The 23,290-nt window shown below is 38.8% G+C and overlaps 1 protein-coding gene across 5 annotated transcripts in view; it reads right to left on the bottom strand.

Moving 5' to 3' along the window:
• The window catches only part of LOC148023184 (rhamnogalacturonate lyase B-like), a 240,983-nt gene extending 218,045 nt beyond the window's left edge, over positions 1-22,938 (bottom strand). For 2 of the 5 annotated variants that reach the window (XM_087696159.1, XM_087696160.1), the window contains exon 1: positions 16,957-17,333. In XM_087696159.1, coding sequence (XP_087552285.1) covers positions 16,957-16,959 — 3 coding nt within the window. In that variant the 5' untranslated portion in view covers positions 16,960-17,333. Of the gene's footprint in view, positions 1-16,956; positions 17,334-22,474; positions 22,515-22,619; positions 22,697-22,871 lie in introns of those variants that run through there. The other 3 variants (XM_087696158.1, XM_087696157.1, XM_087696161.1) reach the window with 3 other exon arrangements.
• Positions 22,939-23,290: the final 352 nt, after the last annotated feature.

Raw genomic sequence — 23,290 nt, 5'->3', positions numbered from 1 at the left:
ACTCTTTGCTTTCAACATACATCTGGCCATCTCCAGGAGTGACCGATTCTTCCTCTCTACAGCCCCATTCTATTGTGAAGTGTAAGCATTAGTGTACTGATGGACAATGCCTTTCTGCTTCAAAAAATTATTCAGCATGAAAGACATGTATTCCCCCCCCTCAGTCCAAATGAAGAGTCTTAATCCTGTAGCTAGATTGATTTTCAACAAGTGCTACAAAAACCAAAAATACATCATACACTTCTGACTTTTTCACCAAAGAGTAGACCCAACAAAAAAAAGTAAATTCGTTAATGAAAGTGACAATATAGTAACAGTCACCCAATGACTTTGTCTACATACGGCCACATACATCCAAATACACAATCTGCAATCTAGCAATTGCTCTAAAAGCAACATCACGAGGAAACAAAAGACAATGCATTTTTCCCAAAACGCATCCCTCACATATAGTCAAGAGAAATAAGGCATCAAGCATTTGTGTACGTTGTGTAAGCATCAAGCTTTCATAGTTTACATGCCCCATGCGAGTATGCCATAACTCTGCCTGTGACATAGCAAGAGTGAGAGTAGACACTAGATAGATCGATTGATCAACTAAATAAGCATCTAACTCATATAACCCATGACATAAAGTGCTAGTCAAAACCAAAGTCATGTGTTCTTTATCTCTGACCATACATCTGTCATCATCAAATGTGACTTGTAGACCACACTTTGCCAAAGAAGAAATAGACAACAAATTCTTCTTTATACCTCGCACAAATAATGCATCCTCCAAACGGAGAATAGAGCCATCGATAGTTGTCAACACAATCTCCCCAATACCTCTAATAGGGTATGATGCATTGTTAACACATTGCACAAACTTACCAACACGAGCTGCAATAACGGAGGAAAACAAATCCTTGTGGGATGTGATATGTCTAGAAGCACCACTATCAAAGAACCATGTGCTCGCATCCTCAGTAGAGCTAAATGCTCTATCCGCCCAAGAAGAGTCATAACTGCATGTGTAGAAACAATAGTCACAATCTACGACAAAAGATGCCGACTCAGTAGTAGTGGAAGGTGCATCAGAAACAGACATCCCTGACTCCTCCTCCTTCTCCTTGGCTATGCACTTCCTACATTCTATGATATAGTGAACTGGCTTCTTGCAATAGTGACACTTGCCCTTCTTGGCTTGCGTGCCCCCTGTTTCTTGCTGCTTTGTGACGTACCTGGCATCCCAGAGCTCTGCGGAGCATTTTTAGCTTGGCTGCCCTTGCCCTCTTGCCTTGCCATAAAAGCCTACTCATAGGCTATAACATCCACCCCACAATTCTTTCTTGTTTGCTCTTCCTCTAAGAGAGGACTAACCAACCGAAGGAAAGTAAGTGGCTATGGGGAAATCCTCATAGTGATATTTAAGGCTGTATGAAAGGCCAAAAACGAGAGCAGCAATAAATTCAAAGTAGTAGAGACTAACTACGCATCTAAGTAATACTCATCTACATTCATAAGTTGCTCACATTGTCAAGCATTTTTTTGAAACAGAAAACCCCTAGTCTAACTGTAGTTAGGATTGATTTTTGCTAACTTAGTTATTTGCGTGACAGTTTGTTTTGTTATTTCGTAGTTGGATTTCTTATGTTTGTTTAGCCTAGGATTTGCTTTTGTCATTTTGTTTGATTTGTTGAGTGTGAAACTTGATAGCCTTGGTCGAGCTTGGTATTTTTTTGAACAGGATGAAGCTTGTGTTTGTCAATAGCTACCCAACATTGAGGAGCTAGGTATGTTTTCTTGTCGAGACTCTTGCACATCACACGGATTATGGGTTCACGAGCACTTCACGTTGCACTTGTTGATGCACTACACTCGAGGGTCGTCTCCTGTTCTTATCAAATACTTCCATGCCATGGGTTGGGATTATGCACGTTTTGCACCATCATTGAGCACTAACACGGCATGAGGTCCACTGCAGCTATATGCAGTAAGTTTTAGATGCACGTGCACATGAGAGACCACCTGTCATTGAGCATGCACATTTCTTGCACGATATTTGGGATGCTCATCACAAAGTTAGGAACCTCTGGTTGAGTGTGTAAGGAAGTTGGGTGAGTTAGAGGGTCGTGAAGGACGCCACCAATTGTGAGATGGGTTGTTCTTATCTGGTCAACATCTTGTGGACCATCATTTTCTTGAGAGATTGTGAGATTTTGGATGGGTGGAGCGGAGATTGATATTTTATTGAAGAGCATTGAGAGGTGAGGATAAGGAATTTTAAATTAATCAAGAAATTTTGTTTGCATTTTGCATGACGCACGATCACATGTAGATAGACTAGACACAATTTCTTCAATGCATACATTATTTTTGTGTGTAGCATCGATTGATTGGTTGCATGTCATGGATTCGATCAAATTGCATATTATTCTAAATCATGTATGATTATGCACAGACTTCTCTTTCATAGCATATTCCTGCTAGGCCACACTGCATAAAAAAACAGGTTCATATCCAAAGAATATTTATTTTGAAGAATCAAGGATCAAAGGAAAAGATCGTACGTTTTACATCGTCAACGAGTATTTCTTGAAGAAAAAAAGGACGTGTGCTGAAAGTGTGTGCAATTACAAAGAACAATAGGCCAAGGAAGAGAATAAGTCGTCCAAGATAAAAGATGGAGAAAAATGATGCGATTTACGAAAATCAGTATTTTTGCCCATTTTTGATAGATTTTCGTAATTCTACCCGCATTGGCTTGTCGACCAGATGCATTCCGATCGTTTTGAGTACCCGATCAACTATATTTGGAGTTCAAATGACGAAGTTATGATCCAAACAAGTTACAAACAGGCATAGAGCAGATAAAACGAAAATAGTGAAAAGCAGTAGAAAAGCAAAAGCCAAAAGCTGAAAGCAAAAATCCTAATGTATGTGAGTGTGGATAGAAAACTATATAAGGAGAGGAGATTGAAGAGTTAAGGGCCTTCCCCCTTGATTACAATTGTATTTTGTGAGAGAGGAGAGTGGAGGTCACATGCTAGAGTGAGCTCTAGTCATGCCAATTTGGAAGTTGGAGCTTTTGGGTGTCAAAGCGCCGAGCATTGACTCAAGATTGTTAAGGTATGAAAATATATCTCACTTGGTTTGTTTTCGAATTGTTGGTATTTTCGTTGTGTTGTGGTTGTGTGATGCTCTACCCACATTCAGGTTTTTAGTTGTTTTGACCTCTGGTTGAGTGTGTAAGGAAGTTGGGTGAGTTAGAGGGTCGTGAAGGACGCCACCAATTGTGAGATGGGTTGTTCTTATCTGGTCAACATCTTGAGGACCATCATTTTCTTGAGAGATTGTGAGATTTTGGATGGGTGGAGCGGAGATTTATATTTTATTGAAGAGCATTGAGAGGTGAGGATAAGGAATTTTAAATTAATCAAGAAATTTTGTTTGCATTTTGCATGACGCACGATCACATGTAGATAGACTAGACACAATTTCTTCAATGCATACATTATTTTTGTGTGTAGCATCGATTGATTGGTTGCATGTCATGGATTCGATCAAATTGCATATTATTCTAAATCATGTATGATTGTGCACGGACTTCTCTTTCATAGCATATTCCTGCTAGGCCACACTGCATAAAAAAACAGGTTCATATCCAAAGAATATTTATTTTGAAGAATCAAGGATCAAAGGAAAAGATCGTACATTTTACATCGTCAGCGAGTATTTCTTGAAGAAAAAAAGAACATGTGTGCTGAAAGTGTATGCAATTACAAAGAACAATAGGCCAGGGAAGGGAATAAGTCATCCAAGATAAAAAGATGGAGAAAAATGATGCGATTTACGAAAATCAGTATTTTTGCCCATTTTTTATAGATTTTTGTAATTCTACCCGCATTGGCTTGTCGACCAGATGTATTCGGAGTTCAAATAACGAAGTTATGATCCAAACAAGTTGCAAACACGCATAGAGCATATAAAACGAAAATAGTGAAAAGCAATAGAAAAGCAAAAGCCAAAAGCTGAATTCAAAAATCCTAATGTATGTGAGTATGGATAGAAAACTATATAAGGAGAGGAGATTGAAGAGTTAAGGGCCTTCCCCCTTGATTACAATTGTATTTTGTGAGAGAGGAGAGTGGAGGGTCGCATGCTAGAGTGAGCTCTAGTCATGCCAATTTGGAAGTTGGAGCTTTTGGGTGTCAAAGCGCCGAGCATCGGCTCAAGATTGTTAAGGTATGAAAATATATCTCACTTGGTCTGTTTTCGAATTGTTGGTATTTTCGTTGTGTTGTGGTTGTGTGATGCTCTACCCACATTCAGGTTTTTAGTTGTTTTGAGCTTCAAGAGACATTGTGTTTTGTCTTGTTTTTATATGTGGCTTGTGGTGTATTATCGAATATTTGAATTTTTCAAGTTGTGTTGTGCATTCGACAAAGTCAATTACCCCAACCGACACTCCTTAACATCTCATTATCGGGTTGGGAGTGAGGCTTGCTCTCGATCACCGCTCGCGTAACAACACAAGTCTTGAATTTTATTGAGATGATCCTGCATAGAATCACCTTCATTCATCTTCGCATTCTCAAGATCTTTCTTCAAGAAAGAGATGCGTGTCTCATTTTTTCCAACAAATATCTGCTCTAGGGTCAGCCATCCTTCTCGTGAAGAAGCTGCAGACCAAATGTGTATGGGATGATGGACCGTTGAACTATCAATACAATCAATGACAATACCTAAGTATCCCATTTGTCCCATGCCTTTTGTGCTACTGATCTCTCAAGGAGTGGCTGAGCTAGAGCGGCCTGAATAGGCTGAGCAGGCTCAATGGCTCTTTGTTCATTTCCTCCTCGAGGAGGTGTATGTAGCAAGAGCCACAACTCCAAGCCAAGCTTCTTCACCGCTGACATAATCCCAAAGATTATTTGCAATCAATACATTTTTCATCATAAAAGACCATAGAGAATAGTTGTTGCCATCCAACCCATCCTCCTTGGACACATATGTGAATACATCACCTCCTTGATTGGCCATGGTAAATGTCACTGATTAAGGAGCACAAGAGCAATACTTCAAGTTGGACTAACCAAGAAATCTGAGAATTTCCATAAATTACAGCAAACACTTTGCTATAATTAGCAAATCTAATCACACTCGGTCAAAAACTGTCTGATATACATGCTGTCCAAGGCATAAATAGTGTTTAGCAGTACAAAAAATGCAAAAGCCACAAAATTTCTTGTCCCAAAATATATGAATTCAATCTATAACTATCACTAATGTATATTTGCCAATCTTTGAGCTGACGTCAAAAGCCCCAAATTTTTTATTCAAAATTCACAAAATCTCTATAAGAAATATGTCCCAAACACGTGCTGGAACAGAGATTCACCGCATGGGCACAAGCCCCTTCCAATAAATCAAACCTGAATTAAAATTTTGATAAAATATTTTTCTTTTACCTCCTTAAACTGAGCTATGGTGGGCAATTCTGTGGTGGCCGAGCAGTGGCTAAGCTAGAGGCGGCCTCCCTAGGCTAGGCAATGTGGTGGCGGTCACATACGCAGTTGGCGGACGGCAGCTCAGGTAGCGGGCATTGTTAGCGTGCTACTAGAAGGAGTGCAAGGAGCAAGTCGACAAGTGCTAGGACAGACACGGAGCTAGAATGGCACATCAAGGCTAGCGAGCACCTTAGCCACATGTGGCGCCTGGGGCAACAGTTCCGCGTAGGAAGCTGACCTGCTGCTAGTGGTCAATAGTTGAGGAGCTCAGCTCATGGTGGTGACAGACTGAGCTAAGCTAAGGGCTAAATCTGATACCAAATGTGAGAGGTGAGAGAATGCACAAAGATTGAAGCTCAGTTGAGAGTACAGTTGATAGTGAAGAGAGTGTGTGTAGTGAAAGCATGACTCCCAATGCAATAATCAAAGAGTGTAATGTGCAAGTACAAAGTACAACCCTTAAACCTTAGGGTTGCTAGAGTGTGTTCACACCCAAAAGGTGTAAAACACGATAAGTGCCCAAACCGTGTCATATAGGCACATAAAATAAAAGATAATAAATTTGGTGAAAAAAAAACCTCTCATAAGGAGAGTAAAAAGTGCCCCAATGTCCTACCGAGGATCATCGACACTCCTCTATGAGCATAGGTAGGCATGAGTCAAACCCTACATATTGCATGCATCCTTCTTTAAGTGCCTCCTCCATAGATGGATTGGAAGTTTAGACTTGGCACCACTAGATGAAGATAGCTAAGCTATTTTGGGGTCGAAATCCTTGTGGTCTTCTTGCTCAAAGCCAAAGCTGGTCGTGTATCCTCCTAAACCTTATCTTGATCGCGTTTGGCTAGCACTATCTGACGGTCAAGTTTGACCGTATTTAAGAACCTTGAAGTAGTCCAACCATTCCAATTCAAATGTAACCTTCACAATTCCTGCATCAATGAGTAGCGTTTTAGGTTGAGATGGCTTGGGATCCAAGCAAATTTGTTCAAAGGTGCAGCCATCAATGTCATAGTCTACTAAATCAAAATCAAAATCCTCCTTGTATTCCTCGTCATCGGAATCACTAGGCTCTTTGGTGTTTATGCCTTGCTTGCACATTAGTGAGACGAAGATGTTGTTGTGGAAGTAAAATAAGATTTGATGTAGTTCAATCCATTGCCAAATAGGGCTAGCCAAGAGTTCCTCAAAGATTGTCAGATTCACATTTGAGCAATCATGAAAGCATGGCCTCCACTGACTCAAGATTTTTCTTAATACAAGTCTGTCCTCTAGGGTTGGATAGCCCTGGAAGGAAGTAGGTGCAAATTCAAGAGTCCTCATTAAAAGAGGCACTAAAGGGATTTCCATGGATGGTTCGAGCGTAAGGATTGTAGCTTCCAGTAGTAACGCAAGCAATAACATCAAAGATGTTAGGGGCAAACACATATAACCTTGCACGCACAAGTCAACACCATAGTGTAGCAAAGTCCATGCAGGTGTAATAGTCTATGTAGGCAAACACAAGCCAGCAACCACATCAACATGAGAATCAAATAGCAGGCAAAAATGCAGGACTACACATGAAATTGTCAATCGCAAGGAACACTAGCACGCTGCTACTTGAACTAGAGCAAAGACACAATACACATGCCACCATGTCAACTAGAGCAAAGACATTGTTGAGAGCAGCACATGCAAGTACAAACAAAAAAAAGGCCATTCATGAAAACAAAGCATGTGTCACTCAACGCAAGACTATGTGTATGACAAGTCTCCAAACAATAGGGCTATCACACATGAAATGCAAGACTACATGTGCACCTATCAAGAGAATATCAGCAAGCATGAACAATCTCAAGCAGCAAACCATAAACATCTAATACCATGTTAGAAGAGCAAAACACGCAACGGAATAATGAAAAACACAAGATCGATGAAAGAGACAATACACAAGATGTAACCAAGAATAGGAATCCACTATGACAAGGGTACAATGGTTGAACACCAACTCACACACTCCACAAGCTCCCTCTCTCCACACCAAGAATCTGCGAGTAAATGAATCGATAATGGACTATGGCCACACTCCCTCCTTTTATAGACAAAAATAAAGGAGTTGTCCTACCACAAAATAGGCTAGCCAATTACACAATAAAGAATAAAGAGAGAGCCCATAAATTAGGCCGTGGCCACCCGTGAACCTATGATATAACCACTTCTAACACATACCATGTGAGCGCGTGCAATGAAAGAACACAAACACAGAGAGAGAAAGGAAGAGAAAGACTACAATGAAAGAAGAGAATGAAAGTGATAAATCTGCACTAAACTCCAAACATATTTTGAATACAAGGTGGACTGATCAGTCCGTGCACATAGCCCAAAGCATTAGTGAGGGCGTTGGATCAAGCTGATGACAAAAAACGGCACCAGAAGATGGAGGAGAGTCCCAAAAGTCGAAGTGGCCGAATTTGTGAAAGAAGAATAATGACCAGCCACTATCGGATGGCTATAAATAGCCAAAGAGCTGAAAATCTGGCCAACTGCTGTGTAAGCAAGCCCTAAATCTAGCCCACTACAATAAAATCATGGAAAAATGCTATCACCAACCATATAGGCTGATCGTCTCATCAATCTGGTGTAAATACATCCTCCAACCCCACTAAAAAAGAAATGCCAAGGCCTAGAAAACTGGATCAGCCAGTGTGAACACACTAAAACTGACTGAAAAAGAAATGCACTATAACACAAGCTCTAGAAAGAGCTGCCTCCATCAAAACACATAACATGACAAATAGATAGATGTCAAAGCTCCTAATGTCCTGGTCTAACATAGACTGAGGCTCACAGGAAGGAGATGACTGTGCAAGACACACAATTCTAACAAACCCTTATCAACCTGAGTGGGAAATCATCCACACCATCACTCAATGTTTGCAGTATTATTTGCTAATAGTGGCTCTCGATATAAGTGCATGTTCTTAAAATGAAATCTAAGGTGTTCACCTACTTTGTTGCATGGGCTAGGTTAGTGATAAATCAAAGAGGTGTCTACATAGGGACAAATAGTTTAACTAGCAAAGCACCATTTGAGATAGTAGAAAGGGGCAAGAAAGTCTTGCATTTTACACACAAAAGATAAGATCTTTGAGGCTTGTACATATGTCAAGAATTTGGATGAAGTGTATGCTAAAGTGAAATTTAGCTCACCAAAATTCTCAACCAAAGCAAAAGAAAGCAACTAACAATCAACACAAAGCTTTAGAGTTCGCAAAGGGTGATTTGGTTTTTCTATGTTTCGAGAAGGCCAAAATAAAGAAAATGAAGGGTAAAGAGCATATTTTTCCTAAACTCAACATAAGGTATTATGGGCCTTTTCAAGTGCAATAGAGGATGAAGGATGTATCTTACAAGTTCAAGCTACTTGATCATTAGGGAGATTCACAATGCCTTTTATGTGAGTTGTCTTTAGGTTTTCTATGGTGATGTATCTAATAATATTAATGATGAGATACAGCTAGAGGAACTTGATGAGATCTTGCTAAGCTAAAAATGAAGACTTCTCTTGTGTACAAGAAATTGAGAAGCATTATTTCAAGTGCAAAAACACCCCAAACAACATTTACAAGGAATTGAGAAGAGAAGTTTTGTGGTGATGCTTAAGCAATTGGAGGAATACGATAGCAAGGCTTTTGTCCTCCTTTCTCTTCTTATCATTTTGTTGTTGCACTCCTTTTCCCATGCCTCAACATAAGCAATGATATTCATTAAGAGCAATACAAAGTTTGAATGCAAACCACCTTTGAGTTTCCTAAACTTCTCGAAGCTACCAATTATCTTAGTGATGAATCTTCAAGAACTCCCAAATTCCCTTTGTGTAGTCATCAATGTCTCATTCTTTCTTTACCAAAGCCAAGCTCATCCATCTTTACATCTCGTTTAAAATGAAGAAGGGGAAATTGAGCTGTAACATGCAAACAAATGTCCTCCCAGACATTGGAACTGTGAATCGTATTTCAACCCCATCCACCAAGTGTGGACAAGCTACTAGATCAATCAAATATAGACCTACAAACATAGTTTCTTTTTTCAAAATAATTATCATGACAAAAGAGCTTGTTTCATATATTCTTAGTAAGCCAAAACCTTTTTGATCCGACATTGCCCTATCATCCCAACTTGCCTAAGGAGCAGAATTGATTAACAAACTTAAGAAGAGGATTAGAATTATGCAAACCATAATACATACTATGTTTAATCTTCTTTTCAAGTTGAGATAGTGACTTGGTTTTCTTATTGTTATATCTTTATCTTGAGGTCAAAGAGAATGAAGTGCTCAATGGGAATGAAGAGAGATGATGGGAGGTCATCGATGACTTTGTCCATAATGAGATCTTCCTCAAGAAGGGTGTGTTAATAGACATGTTTTCTTCTATCTCTCTTTGTGTTCATTTTCTAATTGTGAACCTTCACTAGATTCTAGGGAGGACAATTGCAGCTTTGGCATTGTCTGTGTTCATCAGTCCTTTGCATATAACAGCAATCTTTACCTATAAGACTCACCGTCCTTCTAGTCAACTCAATAGAAGGAAAGAAAACCCAAGAAAGGTGAAAGAGATGCTCAAAACTTTATTACAGCAGTCAAATAGAGATTTGTACAATTATCCACTCAGTGAGCCCAAGCTCTAACCAGCACTTTGAATTCTCAAAGTTGCCTAGCTGTCATCTCCGAGACAGCTCTTCACTTTGTCTCAATTGGCCTTGAAAAATCTTCGCCTTGATCAAGCCACAAACGCTCTAGCTTGACTCAATCTTGTGTGCACTCAACATGCAAGTAGACTCACTCACTGCTCCTTGCAACTCAGCATGAACAAAAGAAGAAGAAGATGTGATTGCTAATGGCCACCAAGATGAAATACTTCGCCTTGATCAAGCCAAACAGTCTGGCTCAACTCAATCTTGTGTACACTCAACATGCAGGTAGACTCGCTCACTACTCCTTGAAACTTGACATGAACAAAAGAAGAAGAAGAAGAAGAAGATGTGCTCGCCATTGGCCATTGAGATGAATCATGAAATACCGCAACACCCTCAACAATCTCTATCAGCACATTTTGTGGGATGATGAAGAAATGTGCAGCAGATTCTCACTCGGCCCAACACTTTTTCACCCTTTTATTCATCATCAAATTTCAGCCAGTTTTTCCCTTTAAACTTAATGCAACCAACCTTAATGTTCAATTAATGTGCCACATCATCAAATTAAATGACTGGCACAAAAACACATTGTTTTTGAGTCACCTTGTTTCACAATCAATGGGGCACAATCCTACTCCACAATTTGTCAAGTGATTGCCCACACATCTCACCCCTCGCACAATCCTTCTCTCACATTCTCCTACAATCCTTCTCACATATGCTCCCTTGACCTTGACATCTGCCTCCCACCTGTCCCATCACCACTCGACATGTGAGCACATATGCATAAGCCATGCCTAGGAACGCTACATTCTCCCTCACTAGAATTAAAGCTACACCCAATCACATAGCCTCCTACTAGATCTAAATCAAAGGCAAAGAGTCATCACCAAATTGAGATTCATTCAACCATACTGCCTCATGCATGGGGCAACCCTGTGACTTGAGCAAATAATGGAGCTCCTTCCTCCATGTACCCTTTTTGTACTTGTGAAGCAACACTTGTTCTAGCACCACCAACTCCTGAAGCTTGTCAACATCCACTAACTCTAGCTTCTCCTAATCTCGAATTGCAGTTGGAAATTGGAATAGGTTCATGATACTCCGCAAGATTACTCACATGAAACACTAGATGCATCTTTCAATTAGAGGGTAGCTCCAATTGATAACTCACATCATTGAGCTTCCTAACAATGTGGAAAGACCCCTTCTTTCGAGGTGCTAGGTTAGGGAAAAACTTTGCAACTGCTTCAAATGCTACTTCTAAAGCTTGAGATAGCATCATTGACCTTTTGAAAAGATCAAGTCACACCAATGTTTGTGAACCTCCTCCTTTTGCTATTGTTTCACCCATTAGATATTCTCCCGAACCTACTTCAACAAATGGATCCATATCCACAATCAACTAATCCACCACATAGTTCCCAATAGAGGTCTCCAAAGCATGGTTGAAGGTATTGCTAATTGATCACCCATAAACTATCTCAAATGAGGTCCACTTGGTAAAGCTATGGACCATATCATTGATCACATACTCGACCAATGGTAGATACTCCTCTCATGTAACCCAATGATCTTGACAGTAGCAATGAAATATGATAAGCATGGTACGATTTGGAATTCTTCATTTGTCCATCAGTTTATGGGTGAAAAACAATAGAGAACTCTAAAATTGTGCCAAGGCCATAGAATGAAGGCTTCCAAAACCCACTAGTGAACTTAGAATCACAATCACACGCAATCTCCCTTGGCAAGCCACACTCTCAAAAGATCTCTCTGATAAAGAGCCCTGCAACCTCCATTGTATCCATGTTGGATTTGCGTGGAATCAATCTTCATTACTTGTTCAACCTATTCACCACTGTAAAGATGGCATCATTCTAGAACCGCTTGCTCTTCGAAAGGCCAATAATGAAATTCAATGAAATCTTCTCCCAAGGAAAACCTCAAATAGGCAATGGTTGTAGCTTACCCACCACCTTGCAATTGTTCAGTTTTGAGGTTTGGCATGCTTGGCATCCCCTCACATACCGATGAATCCCTTACTTCATCCATGACCAAAAGAAGTGCTGTGAAAGCTTTTCAAGAGTGGGATCTTCACCATGATGCCCTATAGTAGATCCACCATATGCCTCCTATAGAACATAAGCCCTATAAAATCCTACAACAACAAGACAAAGTCTATCACGAAAATACATCCAACCATCCTTCAATGCAAAATCTAAACAAAGACCTTGCTTGCATTTCTACATCTCTGAACCAAAATCTAGATCACCCTCATAGAGCTCCTTCATTGAAGTCATAAACACAATTGTTGAGGAGACATATCTTGTTGTGATTGAATGATTAGATAGCTTGAAGCTTGCTAATCAAACTTAATACAAAATCCCTAACCAATCAAATAGCTTCTCCACTTCTCTAAGGCATGTACAATGGCCTAGAGTTCTTTGTCATAGGTGGAATAATTAACTCAATTGCCTTGAGTTTCTAACTTTCAGAAGCCACTCAATGATCAAGTTGTTGCAACATTGTTCCTATACTACGACTTGCTAGCACCACAAATCACTGCAAAAGATTCATTGAGATTCGGCCATCTCGACACAAGATCTAAAGAGTACATAACCTTCAACTCCTTTAAAGCTCAGTCCATCCCTCACATCCACATCCACTCGAACTCCTATCTTGTGACATTTGTAAGAGGCAATGTGATTTGTGCATAGTGCTCCACAAACTTGCAATAGAACACTTTCAATCCCAAGAACATGTGCATCTCCAATGCTTCCTTATGTCAAGGCCACTTCATGATTGCCTTGACCTTCAAGAGATCCATAGAAATCACTCTTATGAAAATGATGTGCCCAAAAAAAGAGACTCACGTCATGAAGAATTCACATTTCTTCTAATTCAAGGAAAGTTGATTCTCTTGGAATAACTATAAGACCCTCTACAAAAGTGATCATAATGCTCCTCTCGAGACTTGCTATAGACTAAGATATCATCAAGGAAAGCACTAACACATTTCCCAAGAAGAGGTTGCAACACCCAAGCCATGAGTCTAAAAAAGTAAGCAAGAGCATTGGATGGCCCAAACGGAAGCACCACAAACTCGAACAATCCAAACAAAGTCCGAAATGCTATCTTTGGAATATCTTCTAGAGCAATCCAAATCTGGTGATAACCAAACTTCAAATCCAGCTAGCTGAAAACTGCTAGCTAATCCAATAACTCATCTACTCGAGGCAAGAGAAACTTATTTTTTATGGTGAGCTTATTGAGTGCCATGTGATCCACACGCAAGCATGTGCTCCCATCCTCCTTTTTTTACCAAGAAGTCCAAAGTACGAAACAGGGCTAGATCTGACCCGAATCAGTCCTTGCTCCAAAAGATCCTCAATCTATGCTCAAAGCTCCTAGGGTGCCCTCAAGGGAGGTTTTGCTCTTGGAATTAACTCAATCCTAAAACCTTTAATAAGGATAGGGAAAACTTCCAATGTAACTTATCCAAGAAAAGAGAATCAAACTCTCCCGGCAATGCCAATTGTCTTGCCACATCTCCACATTGTGAGGAAGAAGATGATTCCTTCTCAAACTCGCACACATACACCGTCATAGCATGACTGCCCTTGCTAACTACTCACTTTGCCTAGAGATGAGATATATCTACCACTCACTAAGCTCAAGTTGCCAAGGAAACAAGAGTGATATGCAAGGTCTTCACCGCCTGCCAAGTCCTATCTCGAATGAGGGCATTGTTGAGCTAAGAAATGCATTGCAAACTAATTAGCTCTTTAAAACAGCCCCAAAACATATAAATTACCTATAAAGTTTCATTAAATGGTGCACAATCCTAGAGAGCATCTATGTTCCATAAGCCAAACCCTAATTTGGGAGGATCCACTCATCTATAAATAGACAAGTTGCCCACCACTCAATCTCATCCCTTGTCTTACAAATTTTCAACCATTAACTCTCCTTCCACTGGCTGTCCAACTCATAGCAATTGCTGCCACGCCACCACCAGCCCTTGACGCCTAGTCCACTACTGGCACCCTACTGTCTAGCCTCTTCCTGAGCATCATACAACTTGATTTACTATAATGTAGGCTCAATCTACAAATTCACCTTCTTTGCCCAACCTCCTACTACTACATGTGACCATCTATGCACTCCTTCACACAATACATTGCTATGTTAACCAATTCCAATTCCAAAGACTCCTACATTTTGATTTCCAGCCTACTGCCCTTCCACTTTCAGCCTCATCTCAACTCTGGCTAGTGGTTACAACACTCAAAATCCACCTTTGATGGACGACACACATCGACCCCTCCCTCAGCCCACTCCCATGAGAGCCACTAGCTGTTGGAGAGCTCTCCCCTTGAGCATCTCTTTCCTTCATTCACAGCATTCATTAATTTGCTCCAAAGTTCTCCTTCTTCTCTATTTGTTGCTCTGACATTTTGAGTTTTGCGTTTGCATGTGTATTTGAGTTCTCTATGTTTCAATCGTGGTTGTACACTTAATGTTTTCTTTTGCAAACTTAGTATATCTCCACATGGTATTAGAGCCGGTGCTCTTCTAAAGAGTTACTTGCAGCTAATGCGAATTTGTTCTTGATTACACTATACGTCACATACTGATTCACAATGGCTCACGCCACTCCATCACCGGATTCTCTGATGTTCTCTCAATTTACTCCTTCAGTGGAGGGTCTATTGAGACATTATGAGCTTGATTTGGATGACAATAACCCATACACTAACTTTCTGCTCTAGGGATCATTCACAAAAGCCAAGCTCTTCTTCTCATTTTTCTTCACAAGATGCATCTCAATTGGAGCATTCCGCTAACAAGATTGATCACCTCTCCATTAAGGAAAGATTGTCCACTCGAGATAGCCAAAAGTTCTCAAACTCTTCACAATCAACTCCAATGGCAAGTTCATACAATCCATTTCTATGTGAGCCTGATAACATCTATACTGCTCCTTCAGTTATGCAAGGACCAATTATAAGTCACTTAGAAGACCCACTTTGGTATTAGTATGGATTAGAAGAAAACTCTATGTTGAGAGATATTTCATAAGGTAATTCTATTTCATTTGAGCTTGACATTGGTGCTTCTTGTTCACCTTCACATTTTCTACCCTTCCCTCCCACTTTCAGTTCACAGCTATGTGTATTCTACCCACACCAAAGCTTAATCAAATACCAATTCCCAAACCAATCTCAGCCCCTTCAAGGGTAATAATAATTCATAAATTGAAGAATATATGACCTTGCCTAAATTTTTGCTATGTTGAGTCCAAATTCTGAATTTCCCTATCTCTTTGAACCTAAAAGTATTGAAACTTTCTACAAACCTTGGTTTAGGATATTATATCATCTAATTCCCTAAACCCTGCTTTGGTAAAATCTTGAGAATTAAGCAAAAATTCAAATAACCTAAAAGCTCGCTTGAAAATTTTAGCCCAACCCTAGGTTTGAATTGTTCTTTGCACCTTGTTGTTCAAGTCAAATTAGTAACGATAGAGATTGATTATAGACCGAGAAGATCATCCCAAAAAGAAGGAATTAGAGATTATTTTGTTATTTTCATTTGTGAGAGCCCAAGCTTGCACACCTTATGTCTTACAACAACAACAAAACTCTTTTTCTGAAGAGGGTGGGGACCCTTTCCCAATTCAATTGTGGTGTTTGTGTTCTTGACTCGATTTTTCCTTTTTGTAGCCAAGCTTTGATTTAGGTGTGAATTTTGCCTACTAAGCCTTAAAAAAGAAAAACAATGGAAACAAATGAACAGCAACTATTTCAAGGTATGAGATCTTTAAAGAGCTATACCAATGAGCCACCAATGCATTCTCCCCAATAACAAAAGCAAGAATACAATATTATATGCCAAGGGGAGCAAGGGTGCCTTTCTATAGGTGAAGAATGAGAAGAATGTGAATCAATAGAGTGAATAAACCTAAAAGTGCTAGAACAATCACACCAACTCTCAAGATCCTAGGCAACTTTAGGAACGAAAAACAATTATAGCCGCATTGTCAATGGCTCTTACAAGAGCTTTATCAAGTGGGATTTAACTGTCATTGCCCCTTCTCAATGCTCAATAGGTGTTGTGCAACAAGAGATCATAATGATGCAAAACAAAACCAAGATGTGGGAGCTATGAATGCATGAATCCTAACCATAGACTAGATCTACCTCAGAAATAGCACAAAGGAGGCTCTCACACACAATAAGGATGAACAAAGCCTATCAAATTAGCTTCAGAGGCTCATTCTTGTTTTTCCTTTGTGAAGCAAAGAGATTAGGCTAATAGCCTTCCTATTTAATTAACAATCATAAAGACATATTTTCTACAACTAGTCGTGCTAGTTTGCCAAATAAGGCTGCCGAAGCGATCCCATGTAGCACTGTTCGTGCCACACTGTTCAGCCAGCTTGCCACATGGACGCCTGGAAAGCACCTGCCAAGGCTTCATCGGCATCTTTCTCTGGCAACGGCAAACAACCCTAATTCCTGCCATCCTTAAAACTCGCAACCTCTTGCTTTCTTTATTCTCGTCTCCATCATGAACAGTAGCACCCAGTGAAAACTACAGGAAAGGCACACCTAAAGCGACTAGTAAATGACACAAGCATGATTATCTCGAGAGTTGCTCTGAATACATCTTGGGTTGAAACTCAAGGATTAATCCATGCAACCGGAGATCAACAACCAAAAAACCGCCAAAGACAACACATTAAGAAAGAAGGCATAGCAAGTGTACAGGCTGGTACCATCAAAAACTTGTGCACATCTCAGGTGACTTGCGAATGTATCAAAAGCCCTTGCCTCCCATTGGCATCCCAAATTGCCACCAGTACCAGCCCCCATCTCTTGCGTCCCTCTGGCACAGCCATCTCTGAGCAAGCTATGTCTGTGTACACAGTAAGCATCTCTTTAGGAATGACCACACCAGCCTGTAAAAGCCTTAGCCAACAGCACTCCCGAACCCGATTGCCTAAAGCCTGGTGGCAGTACATCAAGACTTGTGTAACCAAGCTCCTTCAAAGGTCGCCATCTCGTCTTCTATCCCCCACAGAAGAACGGAAATTTTCTCTTTCTCATGTATATTGCACGTAGAACCCTTTTGGTAGAAGGTGGCCGTTAGGTGACAAACTGTTCAACACAAAATTTTGAGGGAAATGTAAAAATGGTTTGAATTTATTTTGTGAGACACAACCACGTGTCCTGTCCAAATACATATCAGGCCAAAGGGTATAAGGGCCAATTGTTAAACAACCGCAAGTAATTTAAAAAGCACATTTGTCGGTGCTAGGACGGTGCAAATATGGCATGACTAAAAAGTATTCGCAAAACATCAAGAGTGGTACAGTGGTTACAAAGAGATAACATGGCCACTCTAATGTGTTTAGATGGGGGTTCAAACCTCTCCTTCGCTTTGGAAGGGGAAGAAGTGAATTCAATTGCACACCCACTCAAAATTTTATGTCACATATTCTCCTCGGTGGCACCGCTAGTAAGGGGAGGATGGGGAGCTTCATGCATGGGGACACTCCCCCTTGCTAGCACTCATTAGCGAGGAGGATGGGGATCTTGATGCATTGGGTTCCTCCTCCTTAGTTCCCTCCTTGGGCTCAATGCATTGGGTTCCTCTCCTCCTCCAGTAAGGGGAGGATGGGGAGCTTGATGCATTGGGACACTCCCCCTTGCTAGTATTACTAGTGAGGAGGATGGGGACCTTGATCCATTGAGTTCCTCCTCCTCGGGCTCAACGCATTGGGTTCTTCTCCTCCTCGATTCCCTACCAAGGAGAGGAGAAATTAAGTGCATAAGTGGGCAATAGCTTGAACTTTCGCATGTACACCATGTAAACATAGATGTCTGACAAAGCAATGCACTTTACAAGACTTTAGCTCACAACCTAACGATTTTGAGCCGAAGTTTCAACCATTAGGGCATCACTTTTGGGGTAAAATCATTAATGTTTACTTTGAAACCAACAAAATACTCATATGTAAGTGTTTAAGAATAGCCACTATTAGTTTTAATGACATTGACCCAAACAAGCACATGTATCGCATAGCTCCATGCAAAGGTAAATTTAGGATCTGTAGCTTTATATGGAGATAATTTCTAATGTGATGGAATTAGAAAATTCTAGATTACAATTTTTGGGTAATAATATTTGAGTACTTTTATGATTGTTCCAAATTAAGGTCTCAAGCATGGGTATCAATAATCAAAATTGTTGTTGTAGTTTGCAAGGCTTTTATTATTTGTGTCCTAGAGGGGATTTCACATTAAGCTAAAAAATAAACATAATTAATAATAATAAAGAAGTTAAATTCTCGAATATCCCTTGCTTTCTCAAGTCTCTCTCTCTCTCTCTCTCTCTCTCTCTCTCTCTCTCTCTCTCTCTCTCTCTCTCTCTCTCTCTCATGTGAAGGGTAATTACTATGAACATAAAATACAAGAGTCACAAGCAAACTTTATGTGTAGCAAAGAAACTAAAGAACCAAATCTTCCCTAGAAATGAGGGCTAGATATTGTATGATGCTAAATGACCATCGGCTAATATGACTACACCCTTTGAAAAGAGAACCAAAAACAAATGTATTTCAAACAGTCCAATTATTTCAACAACCCCAAAAACAGAAATTGTATGCCAAATGAATGCTCTAAAGACTTTTCCCACTTTCACCCAAGTGGGAAAAGTCACTTTTCCCACTTTTCACCCAAGTGGTCTTGTTGAAGGGAAAAATTGAACCATTGACATGGTGAGTATGGTCCTCAATACAATGATTCTACCATCAAATGTGAGTGGGGTACCCTACTAATCAACAGCCTTATCTTCAATCTTCTTCAGTAGCAATCCAATTGTTACTTGGTGGAGATGTTGCATCAAATGGGTAGCCCAAGTAGTGAGTAACTTTATCAAGGCACATTAGGACATTTTGAAGGTCATTCAAATGGCCTTTTAGAGGAGAGAAAATGGCGACGAGAAAGAAGCCAACAACATTTGAAAAATACCTAGATATAGATTCACGAAATTCACAACATACTCAAGGACACATTCAATGAGGGCATGCTTTTCTAAAATAGTCTAGTATGACGTTCAAAGTGGATATCTTTTCAAATGAGATAGAGTTCCTTTATTAAATACGACTTACATCATTATTGGATACAAAAATTTGCATTAGAGCCAATTTAATACTTAAATTTATAGATATATTTTGATGTTTTTGACATCAAGGATCATCATACTAATAAAAAAAGTCTTTTAAAAGAAGATTAGAGATTAAGTTTTTTTGTTCTATGACACCATGGATGAATAACTAATTGCCTTTTTTGAATGCTAGGTGTGTGCACTTCTTCTCATGGCACTCCATCAAGACACTATGCCCACATCGTTTTTGGATAGGCCACTAGGGGAGAAACAACAAGTGGATGATTTGAATCTAGTAAGAACTTCATCTTGCATCTTGGAGACCTTTGCACAAATGCATTCTAGTTCCACCATGGCTAAGGACCAAACATCATGCAACGATATGGAAAAGGTCCCTTTACTTTTTCCTTACAAGTTACAAGTAAGTGAGTCTCCATTCTAGCTTTCTTCACATGGTAGATGCATGTAGCATGACCTATTTTTCCTATATTCAATCTTGTAAATGGATGATCACAATGTATGACATAAAGAAATTTGTGGTGTTAGACTTGCTAGTTAGTTATAGCATTGCATGCATTCAAATGGGCCATTGTTGAATCCTTAGTGAGAAAAGATTGGCTCCAAGTTTGATGTGTTTGAGATCATTAGTTTATGATACATCCATCAAATCATAATTGACAATGGAGCATTTGCTTTTAATGTCCAAAAATACTTTATGAAAAATGGTACAAAGCCTTACATTTGCTTTTAATGTCCAAAAATACTTTATGAAAAATGGTACAAAGCCTTAACGTTTCCTCTTAAGCTTTGTCAAACTAAGCTCACAAAAAAATGCTCCCAATATGAAGATCTCTAATGTGAGTAGGCTCATCATTCTACCATCTCCTTGCAATGCCACTTGATGGAAAATGCATGTGCATGATGGCATACAAATATTTAGCTAGCATCACCAATGTACAAACATAATGTGATTTCCATGCAAGAACCTTGAAAATCCATCCAAAAATATTTAGCATTTTGCCTCTCTTATGTGCATAAATACTATTTTCAATTAACTTAATCATTTCAACCCATGGATGCACTTTTAAGTTTAGAATTTGAGTTGACATATAATAAGAAAACATAAATTTGACTTTGGCCCTATTAGATTATGTTAGAATCTAAATAGTGTATCATCAAGTCTTCTCTAGAAATTATTATATTTGATCTCATATTTGAAGGAATAATGCCATTTTCTAGTAGTCATAGAAATTTAGACCTATTGTATTTTGTTGTGGATAAATATTTGACATCGCCACATACCTTTGCCTCTATATGTGTGCATGAGTGTGTAAAAGAAACCATGTGATATTTAGCACCACGTCTACAAGAGTGTGAATAATATAGAAGCAAGAGTATTGAGAGAAAAGATGTTAGTAGTTATGGACTAAAAGAAGTGTGGGTAAAAAGTGACTTAATGCATTAAATTTATCGAGCTAAGTTTCCCATTCCACTATGTTTTTTGAATGGATGGTCATATATAAACATGTCAAAGCATTGAGGAAAAGTTCTACTTTTGTTGCCTTCCAATTCCATAGGCCTTAAAAGTTAGAATTCATTATTAGGCCTTGTAAGTTTTCTTTTCATCACTTGGTTAATTGTTGGATGAAGTTCATATCTTCCCATCTTGCTAAGAAGTAATTGTAGATGAACAAACAAGATAAGACATAAAGAGACATGGAAGAACATACTAGTGATGTAATGAGGACAAGGCACTTCAAGAAGGGTCACATAAAAGAACTAATCACAAGGGCTTGCTATATGGAAATAAATAAAAAAACAAAGATAAACAATTGGTGTCAAAATCGGAATGATCCCTATGACACAGTAAGACAATATTGAAACATTATGCACAATAATGTTTTTAAAAAGGCAAATAGATACACATTTAATCAATTTAAAACCTAATAATGGTTTAAGAGATGAGTAAGAGGAAAATAGAGTACTTTAGAGGAGTCAATGAAGCAAATTAGTTTTGCATTTATCTCACTTGGATTTTGGCTATTATCCAAAGGTGTAAAAACACAAGAGAGTGAATTGGGACACACACTCTCTCTCTCAATGTGAGTGTGTGTGTGTGTATGCATGTGTCTATGAGTGAAGCAAAGAGGAGGTAGACCTATCCTTTTGCATATTTGCATCTTTCCTTTTTTCCAAATTCCTATTGTTACCACCAAATTAAAATGCCCCTTGCCTATGCAAATGTAAAGGCCTTGTATAGCAATGCAAAAAGGTGAGAGGATTTTTATGAGGAGTATAAGTTTCTAAAATTGAGACAACTTTCATAATTCAAGCAACAAAAGCGGTCGTCCCTTTCCAATTTGAGAGGACATGAAAGCTAGCCAATCTTTGGCTCTTGTTTGAGGTTCATAATTCTTCTAAACTCTATAATTAAAGTTTAGTTATCCTTTCATATCTTAAACTCTCCTTTTTTAGGTTTATGACTTCCCTCTTCTTCTTCTTCTTCTTCTTCTTCTTCTTCTTCTTCTTCTTCTTCTTCTTCTTCTTCTTCTTCTTCTTCTTCTTCTTCTTCTTCTTCTTCTTCTTCTTCTTCTTCTTCTTCTTCTTCTTCTCTCTCCATCCCCCCCCTCTCCATCCACAATTAGCTGTGTTCTATGATTTAGTGAAATCTTTGATTGCCTACCCAAGTGTACTAACAATTTATATCCAGTACATATGTGCTGTTTGGTTTGTAGGATATATCAAGTAGAGAAGCAAGGCAATCAATTTGCAATAGATATTATTTTAATTCAATGAGATCTTCATAATATTTTTCTCAATATAATCCATGAAAATTTATTTTGGTAAACACTTTTCAAGTTAAATAAGATCTTAACAACATTTTCCTCAGCCTAGTCAGTTGAAAATTTCCACTACATAAAAGGGATGAGAAATTTGGGAAGGAAGGAGGTTTTTCTACTCATTTACTACTTAGACTAGTGATTCAATTTTAATGAAAATCCATAAGTCCAAAAGCAAATCAATTTTCATAAAGATTATTTCATGGAAGAAAGCTTATATTGGCCTTTTCTTTAAATGCAATGGAATAAAAATGGTAAATTACAAGCTAAGGAGGAAGGACATACATGATGGGTGTATTCAATCATGTGCACATCAGGTCCATCCCTACAACCATATAAATTAAAAAGAGCACAAGAAATTGATTTAAATTTTCTCACATTTCTATGCTTAAAAGAGAGAAGTGAAGACAAACTCGCCAAACATGTTTACCTATTCGTTTGCATCATGGTTATATTACTGAGCTTACTGGTTTACAAAAGCGAAGGGCCCTTGTTTGTTGAGGCAAGCTATAACAAAAAAGAAATGAATATGTTAAAGTAAACTTCCATGTCTGTTGTCTCCATATATGTAAAACTTTGTCAAATATTGACATATAAAGGCTAACCAAAATCTATCACAACTCCAAGCATGAAGAGGATTTAGAAAAACATAACAAAGTAATAGCTTAGTGAGAACATTGACCTTTCACAAATCCTTCTATACAGCAAACAACCAAATGATCAAGTGCCGGAGGAAAACTAGAACAACATAATTCAAAAGGTAGAAAGTTGATGTGAGAAGAGAGTATATATAGAAAAGCTAAAAAACTTTCTTCCAAGTGAGTAGAGTAGAAGATAGATAACATAATGACTTGTAATCTTCAAGAAACTACTTGATAGTGATCTATGAGTTGTACAATTATACTAAGGCGCTAACCTTTTGTAAGGATGAAAATACATTTTGCAATGCAATCAATATTTCTTAACTTTTATAAGGATGGAAATACTTGTTGTCCTTTTTCAATCAATGATAATGTAATCAATGTGATGATAATGACATCATTTGAAATTGATTAGGTAGGGATTTGAAAATATTTCATGAGAACATTTAGTTTATCACAC

This window comes from Lygodium microphyllum, chromosome 16, assembly GCF_053477565.2.
Source record: "Lygodium microphyllum isolate KBCC chromosome 16, Lygodium_microphyllum_v1.1.10, whole genome shotgun sequence".
In the NCBI taxonomy this organism is placed as follows: Eukaryota; Viridiplantae; Streptophyta; class Polypodiopsida; order Schizaeales; family Lygodiaceae; genus Lygodium; species Lygodium microphyllum.
This window is presented reverse-complemented; position numbering and strand designations above follow the sequence as displayed.